Below are 18745 nucleotides of genomic sequence, written 5' to 3'. Positions count from 1 at the left end.
TTCCACTCAATTTTACTCAGAACATGTCCTTCAGTCTCCTTCGTTAGCCAATATCTACTGAGGCGTAGCCTCCAGGTGGAGGAACTGTGATCGTCTCACAGAGCTGATTTTATATTCTGCACTCAACATCTCTGCTTATAACCTGAAAAGAAAAAAACAACAGACTGGCAACTCCATGAAAATACTTATGAATATAGAGCGATTACATTGTTTGTCATTTATATTTAAATACTTCATCTATAATTTTAAAATTATTTTCATTCTTTATGGATTTTTTTTCATAATTTAATAGTATATTTAATATTCAAATCACACATTAAAAAAATGTTACACCCACTTCATACTACATTTATTTACACCTATGCATTTGATATTTTAACCCTCATATTGCACCCTCCCACTTTGAGAACTCCATTATCCATTTAACAGATTCAGAATCTTTGGAATCCATAAAAATAAAGATTTCCAAACATCGGTTGAAATTTTAAATGATCTATAAATTAATCTACAACTGTATAAATTCCTCTAAAACACTTAAGGATTAAGATGCACCTTCTTGTGATTTAGTAGCATAAGGTTAATAAGTCATAGTCCACTTGTCGGAGGAATAAAAACTTTCAGCATGGGTAGATCACACATTGCTAACTTTATTTAGACTTCATGCATAATCAACCAACACAAAGAAAAGATGAAGCGACCCAGAAATGCAGCACAGCCTCCCTTTAGGACTCCACAGACACACCGATCTGATCAATAGTTTAAATAGAGCTTCATTCAAATCAAACTTCTTTTCCACCCAACGGAATGGAGAAGTCTTTGCAACACAAAACACACGACTAACACCGAAAAAACAGGAAATTAGAAGGAAATCTCTTTAAAATGTGCAACGTTCATGTTTGTCCAGATGAGGTTAGTGTTCTGGTCAGATGAGAAAATATCCATCCTTCATAAGATCATTCCCTCCAACAGAGAACAACGAGAAGCTAAAGCAGCAGCAGCGTGGAAACGTCTCAGCAGCAGAAACAGAAGCTAATAACATTAAAGCTAATGCGTAGTGATGGTTTGCTCGTTTTCCCTTTTCTAATAAAAACATTTTTAAATACTGATCACAAAAAAAGATAAATTACTACAGCACAGCGCGGTCAAAGTGAACGCTTGTATGAAAGCGTGTCGCCAGGCCGTAAAACGGCGTCTGTGATCAAAATGTCTCGTTTGTGGCGCCTTTTTTTTTTTTTTTTTTGCTGTGGAGCTCATTTCAGAAAACAAATGTCATGTTGAAAGGTCAGGCCTCTAAAGATGTAAGCAAATCAGAATAATTATGTGCAAACTGCATCTGAGGAAGAGAGATGTTGAAATCTTACATCACAGAGTCACTAAATCAGGAATAATCTCAACAGGAAGGACATAAAACACTTGGTCCTCAGCAGGATTTTAGGACAAAACGGAGAGCCGGCCCAAGGTGTGAGTGAATGTTTTAGCTGCTTCGAGTCGCTTTGTTTTAACAGTCAGGTTTTAGAGCTTGGCCATGTTTTCACATCGAGTCTTTCCATGCTCCATGTTAATGCTGATTACTAAGTGTTCCCTTTGCTCTGGTGAAAACAGAAAACTAGCCTCTGTTTTCTAAATATTCCACTTCATCGGATGAATTACGCTCTAATAGAACCCAAAGTGAAACCCAGGGATGAGTGGAACCTTGGGTCGGCTCTGCCTGCGTGTAGAGGAACGCCAGACAGTGAGTTTGCTCGTTCAGCATCGTTTGAATACAGCAGCTTTAGGTGTGGTCGGAGAACCAACCACTGCTCCCAGTTTGGGACCAAAACACAACCAGGCAGATCATCATTTCTGCAACCACTACAAACTTCTTCCCTTTTCTTTTTTTTTTTTTCCTCAGACTATCATGGAGATATTAAACATATCTGATAAGAACATAAACTCTTTCCAAAAACAAAAGAACAGATCTACATTAAATTACCATCTCTTCCATATAAGGAGTTTAAATATACACCAAACATCTGCCATTTACAGATTTACAAATCAACTTAGACTTGTTTGCAGAGACTGAAAGCAACACTAAAACATAATGTGCAGGTTCCCCTGATGAGGAGCGCAGTCTGCACTGGTCAGCTATAATTAAACCAAACACTGACTGGAGGAATCTAAAAAGAAATGTCCTGCATAACTAATATAAGGGATCCTGTTTAAGTTTTAGTGAAACTAAAAAGCATTAGCTGCAGTCCACAGCGGGCCTAAAAGGAAACTATCCAGGAAGCAGCAGCCCCAGCGTCTCTGAAACTAATCGGCAAGCGGATGGGAGCCATCACCTGCTCGCCGGTTCTGTTTGATTTAGCCTTTCTCATGTGCCAATGTAGTGCTATGATGGGTCGGGGGACAGGTCCAATTTCAGGCGTTGCTGTTCAGGGTCTGGGGGGAGGGGCAAAGGTTGACGGTCTACATGGCAAACAGAGCACCTTCCGGTCTCTCCTGCTTCTTCCTGCTGGGTGTGCCCTGCGCTGCGCCGGGGTTGCTGCCAGGGGGCGATGGTACGCCGGGGGTCATCTCAGCAGCTTTGGCCCTCTCCTCAAGGAATTTGTCAAACTCTGGATGGATGATAACATTTCAATTCAATTCAGTTTTTATATATAGCGCCAAATCACAACACGTCATTTCAAAGCAATGTACAATTCAACCAGATAATAGAGTCACATAGATTCAAAGTTTTCCATCTAAGGAAACCAGTTTGCTTCATTGACTCAAAGACAATCCCTCACACCAAATTAAACAGATCTAGAGAACATAAGAGGGAAAAAAAAAACAAAACAAAAAAAAACTAGTTTGGGTTTTCTTACCTTCGCTAGTGACGCCTTCCTCACCTTCATCTCCTTTCTGTAAGAGAAGAAGCCACAACAGAAACATAAGCTCCAGAGGCCGACCCTTCAGACCAAAACTCGGCCTAAATAAGGCTTTCTGCTGCCCTCAGACGACATCTAACCCACCAGGCTGAAGAACATTTCCCCTATATTCGAGTTAGGATGCTACCTTTGGGGGGAGTTTGCCATCCAGATGTTAGATACCACCACTATGACCCCAGAATCTCCCTGATCTACGCAGCAACACTTTCAAAACAATCAAAATCCAGACATTGTAGAGTGGAAGGTAAATAAAAACCCAGCTCTTAAAACCTTTACTAATAAAAATCTGAAAAGTGTGGAGTGCACTCTTTTTTTTCTTTTTTGTTTAGCCCATGTAAATCTGTCTTCTAAATTTAGGCCTTTGAAAGCCACAAAAGTAGGGAATACACTGCAGCTGTAGGTAATTTAAAGAGCAAATTGCAGGTTAAAATTCTTAAAAGAAAAAAAAATGCAAACTGTCTTCCAATGGATCATATCTGAAAAGTTGAATTAGGATTTTAAGCTGGTGAAAATTCTCAGTCATCCAGGTCAGTCATTCCAAAAAAGTAAAAAAAATAATAATTTTTTTTTGCTTTTTTGGATTGAATTTAGGATTAAGTGTTTTGGTCGCCATAATGAAGCCAATTTACCAATAAAAGCGACAGTCCCCCTAAACACTGCTTTTTTTTTTTTTAAACAAGCGCGTCATTTGACGTCACATCAGAGAGTCAAATAAGGTAGAGCGAACGTATAACTGAGTTTTGTAGAAGATTGCATTCATCGATCATAAACATGGTCAAATACTATGTTTTCAGGGCTACACAAACTGTACTTAAAGGAATAGTACACCCAAAACATGATTAGCCTTCATTTTCTACTCACCCTCATGCTGAACAACACTCTGGAGTACTTTTTTGATATCTCAAATGCATCTGGAGATCTGGGAGGCTTCTTGCTGTCTGCTGACATTCAAATAATGGAGGTCTATTGTGCCCGAGACAGAAAGGTCCATAAAAGTCCACAAAAATGTGTCAATATTCCTCCATACTGCTCGTCCAATGTATTCCAAGTATCCTGAGTGGGTAGCATCCAGAATTTACTCGAAACGAAGTCATTTAGAATGTTTTTAGAGCATAAACAGTAGTGTATAGTATTTCCTAAAAGCGCGTTCACGAGTCTACGGAAACCGCGGCAGACCAAACCAGATGAAAGTGCACATTCAGCTCGGCAAAGAACTCATGCTCTTCCTCAACACTGAAGTCCTCAGACATTTTTCTTTCGTTGTTTCTTTCTTTGCACAGGTAAACAGCACATTTCTTCTTCTACGCTTGCATTATCGGCAGAGCAGACGCTGAATGCGCACTTTCATCTGGTTTGGTCTGCCGGCTTCCGTAGCGTCCTGAACGCGCTGGCACGCGCTTTCAGGAAGTCCTATACACTACTGTAGAAAATGAAGGCTAATCATGTTTTGGGTGTACTATTCCTTTAATGATGCTGAAATGAATGGAACAGATCCTCAGAGAGAATGAGATAACGTCTGTGCAAAATCCACCAGAATGACGTCTGGTTTAGAAAAATGGCACGATGCCGCTGGACTAAACCACCGCAGCGAAATTGCCTCTGAGGACAAGATGTGATCCTATGACTGTCGGCGATTAGATCACCTTTCCAAAACAGCAACGAGTTAATTCTCCACCTCTCTGCGGCAACAGGGTTGTGGCCAATCATATGTGTACACTGGAAGAACGATCTAGAAATAAGTAAAAATTTCTTAAATTAAGTTTAATTTCCCCTTAATTTGTGTAGGTAAACGAGATTATATTTATATGTATTTTTACTCTTAGAATAAGATAATTAGATAATATGCACTTGAAATAAGACAATGCAAATAATTTTTCACATTTTAAGTGTAAATTGTCTTGTTCCATTGGCAAGATGTCTCTTTCACCTCCTCAATCCAAGAACAAATGCACTTATTAAGAAAAAATGACTTATCTAGATTTTGTTTTTTTCCAGTGTAGTTCTAAACATTTAAAGCCTCTTTGTTGTCTGAATTAGCATCGGTATCCACTGTTTAGTGCTATAAAGCCAAGTGGACTCACTTCACTCCAGTGCCCCATTTTACCATAGATACAAAAGTAACATTTTCCTCACAAAAAAAAAAAAAAAAAAAAAAAATCAAATAGATCATATACAAGTATATCAAGATTAAAAACCAATTCCAATTTTTAATTTTTTTATTAACATTGATAAAAGTGGGGATCCAATCTGCAATCTCAGACAGAATCATTAAAGACCAAAGGGAACCCAATGCATGATGGTGGTAGCATAATGCTGTGGGTCAAAAATGTTCTAACAAACCACCACTATATGTGGAAATCTAGAAGAAATACACTCCTGTACGGCTCTACATATTTAGAGCCAGTATGGCTCTAAAATAAATGATAAACATAAAGCCCTGCCACACTTTCCAGATTTCCAAAAGGAAAAGCCATTTCACCCCCAGATAGAACAATAAATTCCGATAAGGTTTTTGTGATGCAATGAGATGAAATGTAGAAAACAAAACAGCAATAGTGATTACTTCAGAGCTACACATGCGCCGATGCATTTATTTTGTACAAAACACGTCTCCGTCCAGGGAAGTATAGCAACATTAGTATCGAATCACCAAGAGCTCCTGTTGATCGTGTTTTATCCAACAATCATTTTATCCACCAACACTAGTAGTAAACATTTAGTGAGTGAAGGAATCAGAAGGTGATTTATCGCACTCTAAGGAAAGAAGACATTTTGCTTTCAGGCTGATAAAAGAAATTCAATAGATGAAAGAAAAGAAAAGAAGCAGAAATCAAAGTAATGATCTGGCTCACCACATCAGTACTCAGCCACTCCTCTATGTCATCCATGACAGAGGACTGAGGTCCCGGACCCTAGGGGGCAGAGTGGAGGGCCGGAGGTGGCCGCAAAACAAAAACAAAAATAAACAAAACATCCCAAACAGAAAAAAAAAAAAATGATGTAAAATAAACTTCACTGGCAACTTAAAGCTATTTGACAAATTCAAACACAATATAAACATGTTATGGAGGATGGCGACCAGTCAGGTGAAGCAGATGATCTCATTTCATTCAGTGACCGGCTCATGGTTTCAAACATATGAAAGTAGTTTTCCACAGCTTACTGAGCATATTTGGATACAAAATTCCTACAAGTAGCAGGGGGGTGTGTCTGGGTGAACTGGGCCAAACAGAGATCACAACCAGTGGGAAATATTTAAGTGTTTATCCGGATGACAAAACATGATAAAAATACTGAATAAGCAAGACTTTCATTCCAATGGATTCAAATAATACACCTACTGGTATCAAAATAAGGTAGTGGCTGGGTTTGAAACTGGGTCAAATAAACAGATTGACCCAGGAACAACAGGTCAGTAACATCAATGAGCAGACAGAGCCAGCTTTAGAGATGAGAACACTAAAATTACCTTTTCATGGTACATTACAGCAGTTTTAATGGTACAGGCAGCATCTGGTCATAAATGTTAGGATAATGAACAGAACTCACCCCTCCTGCAGTCGGCTGCTGGACGTCCAGAGTGGGAGGAGGACCGTCGGCTGCAGGGTTCTGTGCTGAAGAACTGAGCAGAACACAGAAGTTAAATAACAGCAGCAGCTTTCTGCTGCACCCAAAGGGACCAAAAACCCCAGAACTTCCTTCATTTAATTAGATCTTACGTTCTGTGTGGTTCTGTCAGAGCTCCACTCCTGGTTTGAGCAAACGTATCAAAGTCGTCCTGTGGAGGCGGAGGCTTACAGCTGCTGAGAGCGCTCAGGGTGCTGCTCACGCTGTCTGCACCCAGATCTAAAGGGGAGACCAAGAAAAAACAAAAGTCAGATTTTACAGGAACAGCAATCTGGATCTGCTGCAGGCTTTCCAGAAAATAATCAACCTTCTTTAAAAACCTTTATAAAAAAAAACAAAAAAACACTTTAAATAATCATTTAACACCAAGAAGGTTTGTTCCTTTATGCCTTATTAAAGAGACGGGATCAACCCCGCTGCTTCTCCCTTGTGGTTACACCTGGGAACAACACCAGCTTTCTCCTTCAATAAGCTTCTACTTGATTAAGTACTACAGCACTAGTCTAAACAAACATGTTACTGCAGCTTTAAATGTGGATAAGGCCTAAGATGAGCTTGCTTGGATACCTAAACCAGCCAGACGGGAGGCTAAGGTGGCCGGGGAGGAGGGTCCTCCTGTCAGGGTAGGGGGCAAGTTGGTTGGAGCTGCGTTCGGCATGTTGCTGACCACCGCAGGGGAGCCTGGACCGAGATCAATCAGGTTGTCCTCTGTGGCTTCGCTGAGGACCTGATCAACAAGGAATCAGCAGCATTTAAAGCTCACATTTAATGTTGGAAGAAAAGGTCTGAGAAGTTAGGAGTGATTCACATTTAAAAAAAAGCAGGCAGAGCAGGTTTAAAACTTAGGGGTCAACTTAAGGAAGGTATGAAAATGTGTCTGAAGGTCACGGGAAGAACTTCACAGAAAGCTGGTTCTTAAGGGGGGAGGAGGTTGTAAAGGGAAATTATTCTTAGAAACACACAGAGGTTCTAAAGGAGCGTAATAAACATAAATCCCCCTAAGAAGAGCTCAGAAAAAAACAACAGAACCGTGCTTTTACTTTGGTGCTATGCTGCTAAAATCTGCTTCCTGTTCAAGTTAATAGGGACTGCAGGGTGAAAACAAGCTGCATGGCAGTAGCTCCCAATCTGATAAGGAGAGCAAAGATAGATTAGGAGGAACTCTGGCTACACCTTCAGCTCCAGCAGCCTTCTTATCTGATTGGTGTAGCACAACAATAAACATTTATAATGATGTAATAACTGCAGGCGATGATGTAACAGGACGACTTTTGATGCAGGTAGTATAAGAAATATTTATTACACTAAATCTTTAAAAGGTTGTTTATCATTTATTAAAAATTCATATGGGGACAACAAAAAAAAAGGCTCAACCAGACAGGTTTGAGAACCACTGCCAAAGGGAATAAAGGTACTGAGTGAAGAATAAGCCTGGATCTTAGCAATCTCTCTATTCTGAGGTGATGCTGCTCATTAAAGATGACATGTTCTCCATACTTGCCTTCCTCAGCTAGCCCCAGAAACAGAAGTACATGGACAGAGAGGAAAGACAGTGAATACTATTAGCATGCCAGTACAGAGACAACATAATGACAGGAAGTATGCAGGATGAGCCATGCTTAGGACCGGGGACCCCAGAATGATGCAGCTAAATGGACGTCTCCCTACTGCCTGATTGAAGGTTAAAAACCAAAGAGTTTTACTGTTATTAGCAGGAAGAACCAGGATATAAACCATGGCTGGCAGTAAACACTTTCAACAGTTTGCATCATTATCATTTAAAACACACCAAAAAAAGGTGCATTAGTGGAAAATGAAAGAAACTTTATAGAGTTTAAGATTTTTAAAAGAGGTTAAAAAAAACCCTTTAAACTTTTGTTTATTATTTGCCTACTTTTCAATTATGCTTTTCATAGAAAAAAAAAAAAAAAAACTTTAAATGAAATCAGTGACACAGTGCAAGGGAAATAAAAAATAAAATAAAAAAATAGACGCCCAGTAAGTAAATACAGGCAGCATGTGTAGCAGAATCTCAGTTTAAATAAAGCATTGGGAAACAGGGTGGGAATTATTTTGAAAAGCACCGCAGAGCAGAGGCCATTTTTACAAAAAACTGCTAATGTCTTGGTTTAACAAAGAAATTTAGAAATAAACCAGCATGTAAATAACTGGTTAAAAAAATATTTAAAGACACATCTTTAATAAACCTGCTAGATTAAAATATACATAACCATTTATTTTATTTTGTACTTTTAAAAGTGTTTCAATGTGATAGTCTGGTTCTGGGTATTAAACAGTGACTCCCTTTCTTCTTCTGACTGGAGAGTTTTGGGTCTAGAAGGAACCATAGCAGTCAATTTCCTTTGCTTTGGTCAGAGCGACGCCCCCTGCTGGGGAGACGCTGCCTTGAGCTGATCTCTAGAAATCTACAGCTTTTAAGACATGGATTGCTCTGAGCTGCCTGGGTCTCAGGTTAGCATGTGCATCAGACACTCAGAGGTTTACTGATGGTTGTTGGTGTCACGACCAGACATGAAAGATGATGGATGTGAAGAAGACGACGGTGAAGCTAATAAGTCAGATCTTTAATCTGTTTAAATGAGACTCACCCCGTTGTTGACGGTCTGAGCTGTGGACCTCCCGGAGCGAAAGCGCTCATACCTAAAGCAACAAGAAGGTTGAATGAAGACAAACTGGGATCAACTCAAAGCTGAATCAGCGATTAAACTAATAATAATTCAGAGTTCTGAAGAGATTATCAAAACTCATCATAGACCAGGAAGAGAAAATAACAGCATTTACTACAGATATTGGCTTAATTCAGCATTTTATAACCATCTCAAACATTTATTGGAATATTTTTTTTCAAAAAGGACCTGGGAGTAGTTAAAGATATGGTGCCCAGATGTACATATAAAGTGATATTTGGCCAATTTTAAAACAATACAAAAAAGCTCAGACATTAATTATAAATAAAAAAAGGGATCATATTTGGTTACCTTTTTTCCAGCAAGATACAACAAAACCAACACAGCCTTCAGATAATTCAAAAATATTGAAAAGAAGGGCTGAAACCATTAATCGGATTAATCATGATCAAGCGATTATTGAAATAATCTATAATTTATTAATCGTTATGATATACCAAAAGTGTACAAAAACATATAAAGATTTAGGATTCAAGATAAGAAAAAAAAAAAAAAAAAAAAAAAACATTTGTCCGTCAATAAGCTCTATCCGGAACTTCTGGAGTGGAAAAGTTTTAGTTTTGCCCGGTTTAATCGTTTAAAAAATAAATGTTCCCTATACAGGGAACAAAAGCCACACCAAAAAGGTATGAAAACCAATGACACATGCAAAATTAACCAATGGATTATAGAAACTTAACAGAAGTATGTTTCTATCTGCATGAAAATATCTGATATTTTAACCAATAAAATCTGATATCAGTTTTTTGGGTAGTATAGGACCCATATCCGATATTAATAACAGATTGGGACGTCCCTAAATTACACCTAAAACGCTAAAGCAACCGAAAACGATCAGTTGTATCAAAGCCAACTCACCCCTGACAGAACACTAAAGCATTCATTTGATTTTTTACAGTTCTGACCTTTCATAGCGGAGGAAAATGTTGTTGAGGTCGTCGTTTACATGCAGCAACTCCTCAGTCACTGCCTCATTAGATACGCAGGAGATGAGCTCCACTATCCTCTGCTGCATGGCTCGGCACGTCCTGTTCAGCTCCTGAGCGACACGCCAACCATTGTTTTAAGACGTCTACAAGCACCCCGGCCCTCTACGTTCCTCCAGAGCCCAGACTCAGAGCATCTTACCTGTAGTAGCTCGTAGTCTGAAGCATCCTCCTGTCCTGGCACCATCTCAGTCAGCATCTCTGACATCACTTTAGTGTTTCCACGAACAACCTCTAACTCACTGCGGAGCCGGCTAATCTGAGAGACATTGATGGAAACCAATCATTTTTTCATCCAGTGTAATAAATCTCAGAGTCATGCCTTAATACTCTGAACCCTACATTAGTTTCTTTGCCATGATGCTAACTAAAACATTCATGGAGATTTTATAAAAATAAAGGATTTCTCTCAGAAACTTATTGCTTATTGCAGTTGTTACAGACCTTTATTTCTTTTTTTTTTTTTTTTTGAGGCTCATACCCATTATTTTGACATCATTGATCTCTTATACGTCCTGCCAATATTTTTGGTCGGATTCTTAAAAGGCTATATTGCTTTTTCTTCCTCAATTTACATGATAAAAATGACAACGATAGCAAATTCCCACACAAAACTCAATGAAAAAAGAAATATCTCTTATCAACTTAAACTAAATATTAACAATATCTAGCAAAAGAAGGAGAGTGGCAATGCATGCTCTCCACAGGATCTCAAAGCATGGCTGCTGAATGCACGTATGAATCAGACAACACATGCATGTATTTGCGGATATGAGAAAAAAAATGCCAACATCCACCAAAAATATCAGTCTGACAATGCATCAAAAAGAATATATAGTGCTTATAGGACTCATTAGCACTATATACATAATATAAGGGTGTAAGCTCTGGAAAAACTCCTGGAATCATTTGTGCCCTGTAGCCATCATCAGGGTTCCCATTTAAAAAGTATTGAGAAGGATCCATACTAAAATTGTCCGTATGCTCAATAGGTAGAAATGTTGGCACCAAAGGGGAACCCCCCCCCAACAAAGAGGGGACAAAAAAAATAAAAAATAAAAATAAAATCAAATTTATCAAAAGACATTTGCACACAAGACTCCACTTTATGTTAGGCACTCTACACACTGACATTCAACCATCAGTGGTGCATGCAAATAACCCTAATGAACATCACTGTATATTAAAATGAGAAAGTGATTTTAAGAAGCTCAACAAGCTGATAAAGGAGGCTAACTCTAGAAAGTCCTCTGGAACCTTCTAAGATTAGCCAACAAGAGGAATTATTCATAAAATGAAGAACATTAGAGAAAATACCAACAGAGTGTCTTTAGTTAAAGGCTTCTCCAGATCTGGAGCAAGAAAGACCAGTACAGAAGATCCTTCCTGCCTACAGACCCTAAAATGGTTTTGACTTCCACTAAATTGACTGAAGATACAGTTTTCCTCATTCATTATTCAGTAAGGAGCAGCATGATGTTCATATGTCATTGATAAGAAAGCAGAAACAAAGAGAAGACTCCTCAACTCAGAGATTGGTCCAAACATAGAGCGCTGCCCCATCAATCAGAGCATAGCGTCTGCACACGTAGAGATTAATTTAAAAAAATCACAGGAGTTTACAGCGCACCTGTTCAGGGGTCGGGTTGACGGCTCCAGATGAAGGCAAGTTGGGGACCTGAGGGCTGCTGTAGGCTGGAGGGACAGGTTGCGCTGCTGGTTTAGTCTTGGTGCTGTGCCGATGTAGAGTGGAGTCGCCCTCTGGAGCTGATGCTGCCTGTAAGCAACACAGAGGCTTTTTAAAACCGCAGAGATGACCAGTCTTTGTTGAGAGAGGCAGAAAGGATGCCTCTAACCCGCAGAGGTGTATGTATAGGTGACAGAGTCTCCAGTTCTGATGTGGGGAACTCGATGCCCTTCCTCTTCAGCTCCTCATACACTTGAACTACACCTGTGAGATCTGGACTGCTCCTGAATGCATCGGCCCACGCCTGCAGAACAAGACCCAAGAAACAAGTCGTTACAGCGGGCAAACAGACATGGCAGAGGCTTCACACTGGATGCTCCTCCTGACACAACCTGGATTCAAACTGATGCCTCATATCAAAGGTGCAAACTTTCTGACCCCCTTTGATGAAGTAAAATTAAGCTTCACTTTTTACCGAGGAAATTGAAGAACCAACATGGTTTAAAGTAGGAGGAGGGCTGAAGCATGAATACCATCAAAACATGAAGTATGGAGCTCTCATGAACTTCATCACAGCTCTATAAAGACACAGACGTTTTTGTTAATGTTTTGTGTAACTAGAAACACGTAGCCAAGCTGCAGTATTTAAGATCAAGGCATATTCACGTGTAGGGCTGAAATAATCTGTTTAATCGGTTATTGAAATAACCGTCAACTAATTTAGTAACTGAGTATAGAGACTCTAAAACATGCCTTTAGCTGAGAGAGCGACCCATTTAGAGCACTAATTATACCAATATTGTTAAAAAAAATATAAACTTTTTGCATTTAAAGCTACAGTGTGTAATTTTCAGCGACATCTAGCGGTCAGACTGCAGACTGCAGCAACATGAACGTCTCCCCCCCACCGCTTCTCCCTCCCAACAGTACGGCGAGCGTTACAGGACAAAATGTCTTCCACGACGTCCGCATCACCTACCTTCTCAAGTGATGAGGTTTGTTTACATAGATAATTTTACAGATAGTATTTCATTAGTCTGTTTAGGGTATAGATTTCATGTAGACTTAAGATAATAAATATACCCGTTATTTTTTCTACGTCGTTGTGACGTTTTGGTGAGCTGCTTTGCATGGTGATATAAACAGACGAAGTAATTGTAGTCATTAGTTTAACAGCGAGATTGTGTTCGCTGGAAGAATATATATTCCCCGTTTACAGAGTCCAAGTCTTGTTTGTGGCACGGGGGTTACAAGGCAAGGAAGAGGGAAAGGAAGAGGGCAGAGAGGCCGGGGTGAGCGTGCAGCTGGGGCCAGGCGAGAGAGGGGAGCCAGCGGGGTGAGAGCAGAGGAGGAAAGGCTTGAAGATCTCCAAAGGAGCTGGAGAGAAGTAACCGAGGTATATATCCAGAAAATTATTTTACAGAAAATTACTGAATCATTACCTGTGAAACGTCAGGGACGTTGCTGAATAAGTATACTGGAGAGTAACAGCATCATCACGCAGCATGTTATTGTTTTAGACAGGTCTGAGCATCCTGTACTCCAAAAACTGCAGTGATATTAGACAATTGTGTGTGTAGGATTAATTACCTGTCCAAGAGAAAACTGGCAACTTGAGCGTCACTTTGAAAACCTTTTTCCTCCATCAGTGACTTCCATCGTGTAAATGCCGTGCCAATGTTGATCCGTGTTTTTTGTCGTTTCTTGTCACTCTTGCGTTTATTCTCGTCGTGTTTCCGTTTCTTAGATGACGGGGGTTCGGTGTCCGCCGCTTTTCGTTGTGATACAGAGTAGGCATGATCCTCCATTCGTCTGATGTTTGGCCACACAGTGCCAAACAGTTTGCAAAGTCACTCACGCCTGCCGCCTTGTTTACCTTTCTTGTTACCGAGGCGCAGTATACCTGCTTCTTCTTCTTTGGTTTCAGGCAGACTAAACGCTTCTCAGGCATAATACTGCCATCTACTGTTCAGTACCGTCTCAGTTCATCTCTCTCAACTTGCCGTAGTTATTTTCGAGCGTCATGGGAGATCTCGCAATCGCTAGTTTGTTGCCTCTGCGCTGCCGTAGCGCAAAGATGTCTGCCTCCATGGCTGCGAGACCCGCTCCTATGTAATTATAAATAACGAATTCTAAGGCAACGCAAATATTATGGTTAAAAGGCTGAGCTCATAGGTGATGATAAATAACATAGTTATGTATAATATATTAAATTTCTGACTTTATATGCCTGTAATTATTACACACTGTAGCTTTAAGATTTAAAAAAAGATTTGTCCATCCATATGCTCCATCCAGTTAAAGTTGGGTTTCACTTGGTTTAATTTCGTCAAAAGTCTTCTATAAAAATCTTTGCTATATTATTATTAATCGAATATTTTGTCAGTTTGCAAAATAATCGTTAGTTGCAGCCCTATTCACGTATTACAATGGCCTAGTCAAAGTTCACACCTAAATAACCCTTGAAAAACAAAACAGTATTTAGTTTAACTGCAGTGGATACTATTTAGTTTCAATATCAAAACAAAATCAAAGCTTAAGAAAGACTGTCATGAATGTTTACAACAGAATCCTGTACAAAATTCTAAACATTATGTTGGAAAGTTTATGAAAATCCTCCAATAGAACATTTCAGAAATATTAGCTTTAAAAAAAAAAAACAACATAAACTACAAAAAAACAGAAACCTCAGTCTGTGACAAATGTGTGATCGTACACTAAAATAGATTTAAATTTTTTATATTTCATATCACTGATATGAAATAAAGTATCACGATATATGTGGATATTGTATTATTGTCAAGCCTCTGATAAGACTTGAAAACTGATATTCTGCTTCCAACATGTTAGCAGCTGAGCAGCCAGTAAAAACAAACAAAAGAAAAAAACAGGGTATGACAAAAGGTGTTCTGGTGCCGATTCCGTAAATCATTTCAAAAACGTTTAATTTAATCATTTTAAATGAGAGACGGTGAAGAAAAAGCTTCAAGGTATTTATACTTTGAGATGGTGCAGCTGGTGGAGGCTCTTGGCTTTAAGCCCAATCAGCCATTTCAAAGGTTCAACCTCAGGATTAAACTATAGATAAGCATAAACATCACAAACTCATCTTGATTACTCAGCAGGGTTATACGACCAGCTTAAGGAAGATCAACTCCTTTAACAGTCAGTACTTTCAGGACTTTAACAAACATCTGATGACAACATCAGACGAGTGGAAAAGGCTTGTTTAACAAATCCTCTGTCTTCTTTCCACATTGAAATGTCAACAAATACCGCAGCTGCTGTTTGACAGGAGAGCAGCTCTAAATATCTTCAGTTGTCTCAACAAACAAATGCTTTTCTCTTAATACCAGCTACAACTAAGCCCTCTCCCTTCCTACCACAGGTGGAAATAGGAGCTGCAGTGTCACCTGAGAACAAAAAGGTAACTAGAGCTGCTCGGTTCAAGCCATGCAGACTCAACAGGCCCTCTCCTGGACAGATGCATCACCATTAACCGCACATTTAACAACAGACCGAGAACCATTTCCTTACCTGGATCAGAGCGAGCACTTTGTCCTGAACGATGGTGGGCGGGTTGTTTTTAGGAGAGATGACTTTAACAAGCACGCCATCAACAAAGTCCTTACTGGTCACTAAAGCGTGAAAACGATGACCGCAGTTCTTCACACATGTCTCAAGGACCTGGCAATGACAGAATGAGAAAGCTGCAGTTTGGGGAGAGCTACATCTATAGTATACTGTAGCAGAACTTGAACTCACTGTTAAAGTCAGCATCACTTCCCTATAGTTCCTGTTGCCACCGAGTCTCTTCTTGACCGCTCTAATAGCATCCTTTGGGCTAAAGAGAGGAGAAACAAACCGTGACAACTCAGCCTGGCCTTTCTGCTGAATATAAACATGTTCAGATCATAAACCAGGCAAGCTCTCAGTGTTTAAGTTAAGTTAAAATAACTTAACATTTTTTATGAGCAACAGACACTGATATATTTACTATTTTATTTTTCAGAACTGAAAAGAAAACATTTGTTAAGTGGAAGAAAAGTGATCCATTGTTTAAACAAAACTCTAAACTGTGGCATGCATTTCTATCCACAGCTCTAAATGAAGCTTCTTAGAACCACCTGGTTGTGGAGTTGCAACTCTGGGCGTTTTGGGTTTTTACCAGATTTTCACATTTCAAGTGAAAACTTGTTGAGTCTGATTTGAAAATTAGCCAAACATTTTTTTAGATGGATAATGTTACCTACTGACACAAACAGTCATTTAGATTCAGGTGTGAACTTCAACTAGGCCATTCTAACCCCTGAATATGCTTTGATCCAAACCCTTCATTGTATCTCCAGCAAGATGGTCAGGGTGGTAATCTAGCTGGAAGGTGAACCTCCATCCTCTGCAGCACCCAACAGGTTTTTCCTTAATGACTGTTTTGGTTTAGCTCCATCCATTTTCCATCAACTCTGATCAGCTTCCCTGCTCCCTCCACCATGTTGACAGTGGGTATATTTTGTCCAGCAGTGTTAGTTTATTATATCAAAGCATTTAGCTTTTAGGCACAAAGGTTCAGTTCTGGTCTCCCATCAGATCACCTTCTTCCAAATGTTTGGTTCGTCACAAACTGCAAACAGAACAACTTCTGGCTTTTTTTTTGTCCTCACTAATGACTTTCTTCTTGCTACTCTTCCATAAAGCCCAGTGGACATACTAGATGTATAAACGGATGTTGAGCTAATAGATGGTCCTATTGGCTGCTTTTCCGATCAATGCTTTCCCTCACCCTATTAGTCTAAGTGGATGTCAATCTCTTTGTAGGTCTGAGGGGGGGTCCATCCTCTCCATGTTCAGAAATTCAAAGCTTAGGAGAATGTGCTAGGAACAGAATTTGCTTTAAACATAATCAAATCAGGTGGACTCCGTTTACCAGTGAGACTCTGAAGACAAATGGTCACATTGGTGATATTGGGAGACCAAAGTTAAGGCGGGTGAACACAAATCCACTCTCTACTTTTGTGACTGTATAAAAATAAAGTTGATTTAATTACAGGCTCCATTACAATCATCTGTTTTTTTATGTATGTTTGCTAAATGAAAATTCAATAAAATACAAAGAAGTTATGAACTTTCACAAAAACCAGAAAGCAATTACCAACAATGCAACAACTGTTTGGTGAGAGGGTCAAGTTACATTCTCAGGCAGGGACAACAGCCAAGATTTCGAAAGTAAAATGAAAAGTAAAATCCTAATTTAAGAAGTACAGTCTTCATGTGGACTCTGCTCTCCCATAAGACAATAATAAGTAACTGTTTTAAATATTTTACTGGTTTAACCTATTTGGAGGGATGAATGGCACATTTAACATTAAAAACAGACATGTTTACCTTCATACAAAAGCAGATGTAGAGAGCGAGTGTGGTTGGAGCAGACTGCTTTGAATGTTGGGCTTGGCCAGTTTACAACCCACTAATCAAATAAAAAGCTGGACTTCACACACCAGTTTCAGGCATAAAAGCAGACGATTATGAAGCCATGAGATAAGAAATGAGGCCTTGCATGGGTCCACCCCACACAGTCGGAGCCACATCACTTAAGCTGGCCCAGGTATGAAAAGCAGCAGCCTTTAGTCCTAATGTAAATACCACACACCTGTGAGCACAGAGCTAGCAAACCTACAGAGCTAGCAACTCACCCATCCTCTGTTTCATTGATGATGTCGCATATTTCCATGTTCAGGGTCCAGTCTTCACTCTGCAGGGAACCATCGGTGGCTCTCTCTGAAACACAAACCTAGAATATCAGGAAAAAAGCGAAGTTTTCCCACAATAACACGACGATGACTAGTGGCTAGCTGAAAGCTAATTTAGCACGTAGCCCTTTAAAAATATATAGTTCGACTGCAAATAACATTAGCTCTAGCTAAAAATAACAAAGACCATATAAAGGAGACTTAGTTAACGTAAATAGTTAAAAAATGACATAAATATGAGCCTAGCTGCTCAATAACTAGGCGGCTAACGGTGGACCTCCACTCCGTAAGGGACGTTAGCATGCCTAAGTAGCAGCTTTTGATATGACTTCTACACAAAAAGATGTACAAGTTCGCGATGTTGTCTTTAAAGTAGTGTTTCTCACCAATACAATGCCCCACAGGGGTACTGAACGGATTTCCCAAAAGGAACTCCATCTTGCTCGACAAACAAGTCAATCCATGGACGACGGCGGCGATACAATAGAAACATCTCATAAGCCCCACCCACACACTTACCCTATTGGCCGAAGCGATTCTTCTCCTTGATTTTGATTCGACGAGCGCAACACGGTAGATAAACGAAGCTAAAGGTTAGGCCAAATCAACTCGTGACGTAACTGTATATATACACTATATTGCCAAAAGTATTTGCTCACCTGCCTTGACTCACATATGAGCTTAAGTGACATCCCGTTCCTAATCCATAGGGTTCAATATGACGTCGGTCCACCCTTTGCAGCTAGAACAGCTTCAACTCTTCTGGGAAGGCTGTCCACAAGGTTTAGGAGTGTGTTTATGGGAATTTTTGACCATTCTTCCAGAAGCGCATTTGTGAGGTCGCACACTGATGTTGGACGAGAAGGCCTGGCTCTCAGTCTCCGCTCTAATTCATCCCAAAGGTGTTCTATCGGGTTGAGGTCAGGACTCTGTGCAGGCCAGTCAAGTTCATCCACACCAGACTCTGTCATCCATGTCTTTATGGACCTTGCTTTGTGCACTGGTGCACAGTCATGTTGGAAGAGGAAGGGGCCAGCTCCAAACTGTTCCCACAAAGTTGGGAGCATGGAATTGTCCAAAA

General features: G+C 39.8%; 1 protein-coding gene across 3 annotated transcripts; it reads right to left on the bottom strand.

The window, feature by feature from the left end:
- Positions 1-1204: 1204 nt before the first annotated feature.
- tom1l2 (target of myb1 like 2 membrane trafficking protein) lies at positions 1205-18204 on the bottom strand. Of its 3 annotated transcripts, XM_038274121.1 has the most exons (16): positions 18051-18204; positions 17608-17692; positions 15683-15761; positions 15455-15604; positions 12087-12221; positions 11861-12007; positions 10373-10489; positions 10150-10283; positions 9146-9197; positions 8038-8046; positions 7104-7263; positions 6629-6755; positions 6459-6531; positions 5762-5821; positions 2847-2883; positions 1205-2597 (listed from the first exon to the last, which is right to left on the bottom strand). In XM_038274121.1, exons 1-16 carry the CDS (start codon positions 18160-18162, stop codon positions 2449-2451), a joined length of 1626 nt encoding a protein of 541 aa, XP_038130049.1. In that variant the 5' UTR covers positions 18163-18204; the 3' UTR covers positions 1205-2448. The 3 variants fall into 3 exon arrangements, with proteins under 3 accessions (XP_038130049.1, XP_038130051.1, XP_038130050.1); XM_038274123.1 differs by lacking the exon at positions 5762-5821; XM_038274122.1 differs by lacking the exon at positions 8038-8046.
- Between the last annotated feature and the right edge of the window lie 541 nt (positions 18205-18745).

This window comes from Cyprinodon tularosa, unplaced genomic scaffold, assembly GCF_016077235.1.
Source record: "Cyprinodon tularosa strain WSP-4 unplaced genomic scaffold, ASM1607723v1 ctg90, whole genome shotgun sequence".
Classification (NCBI taxonomy): Eukaryota; Metazoa; Chordata; class Actinopteri; order Cyprinodontiformes; family Cyprinodontidae; genus Cyprinodon; species Cyprinodon tularosa.
The sequence above is the reverse complement of the archived record's forward strand: the minus strand, read 5'-3'. Positions and strand labels throughout refer to the sequence as shown.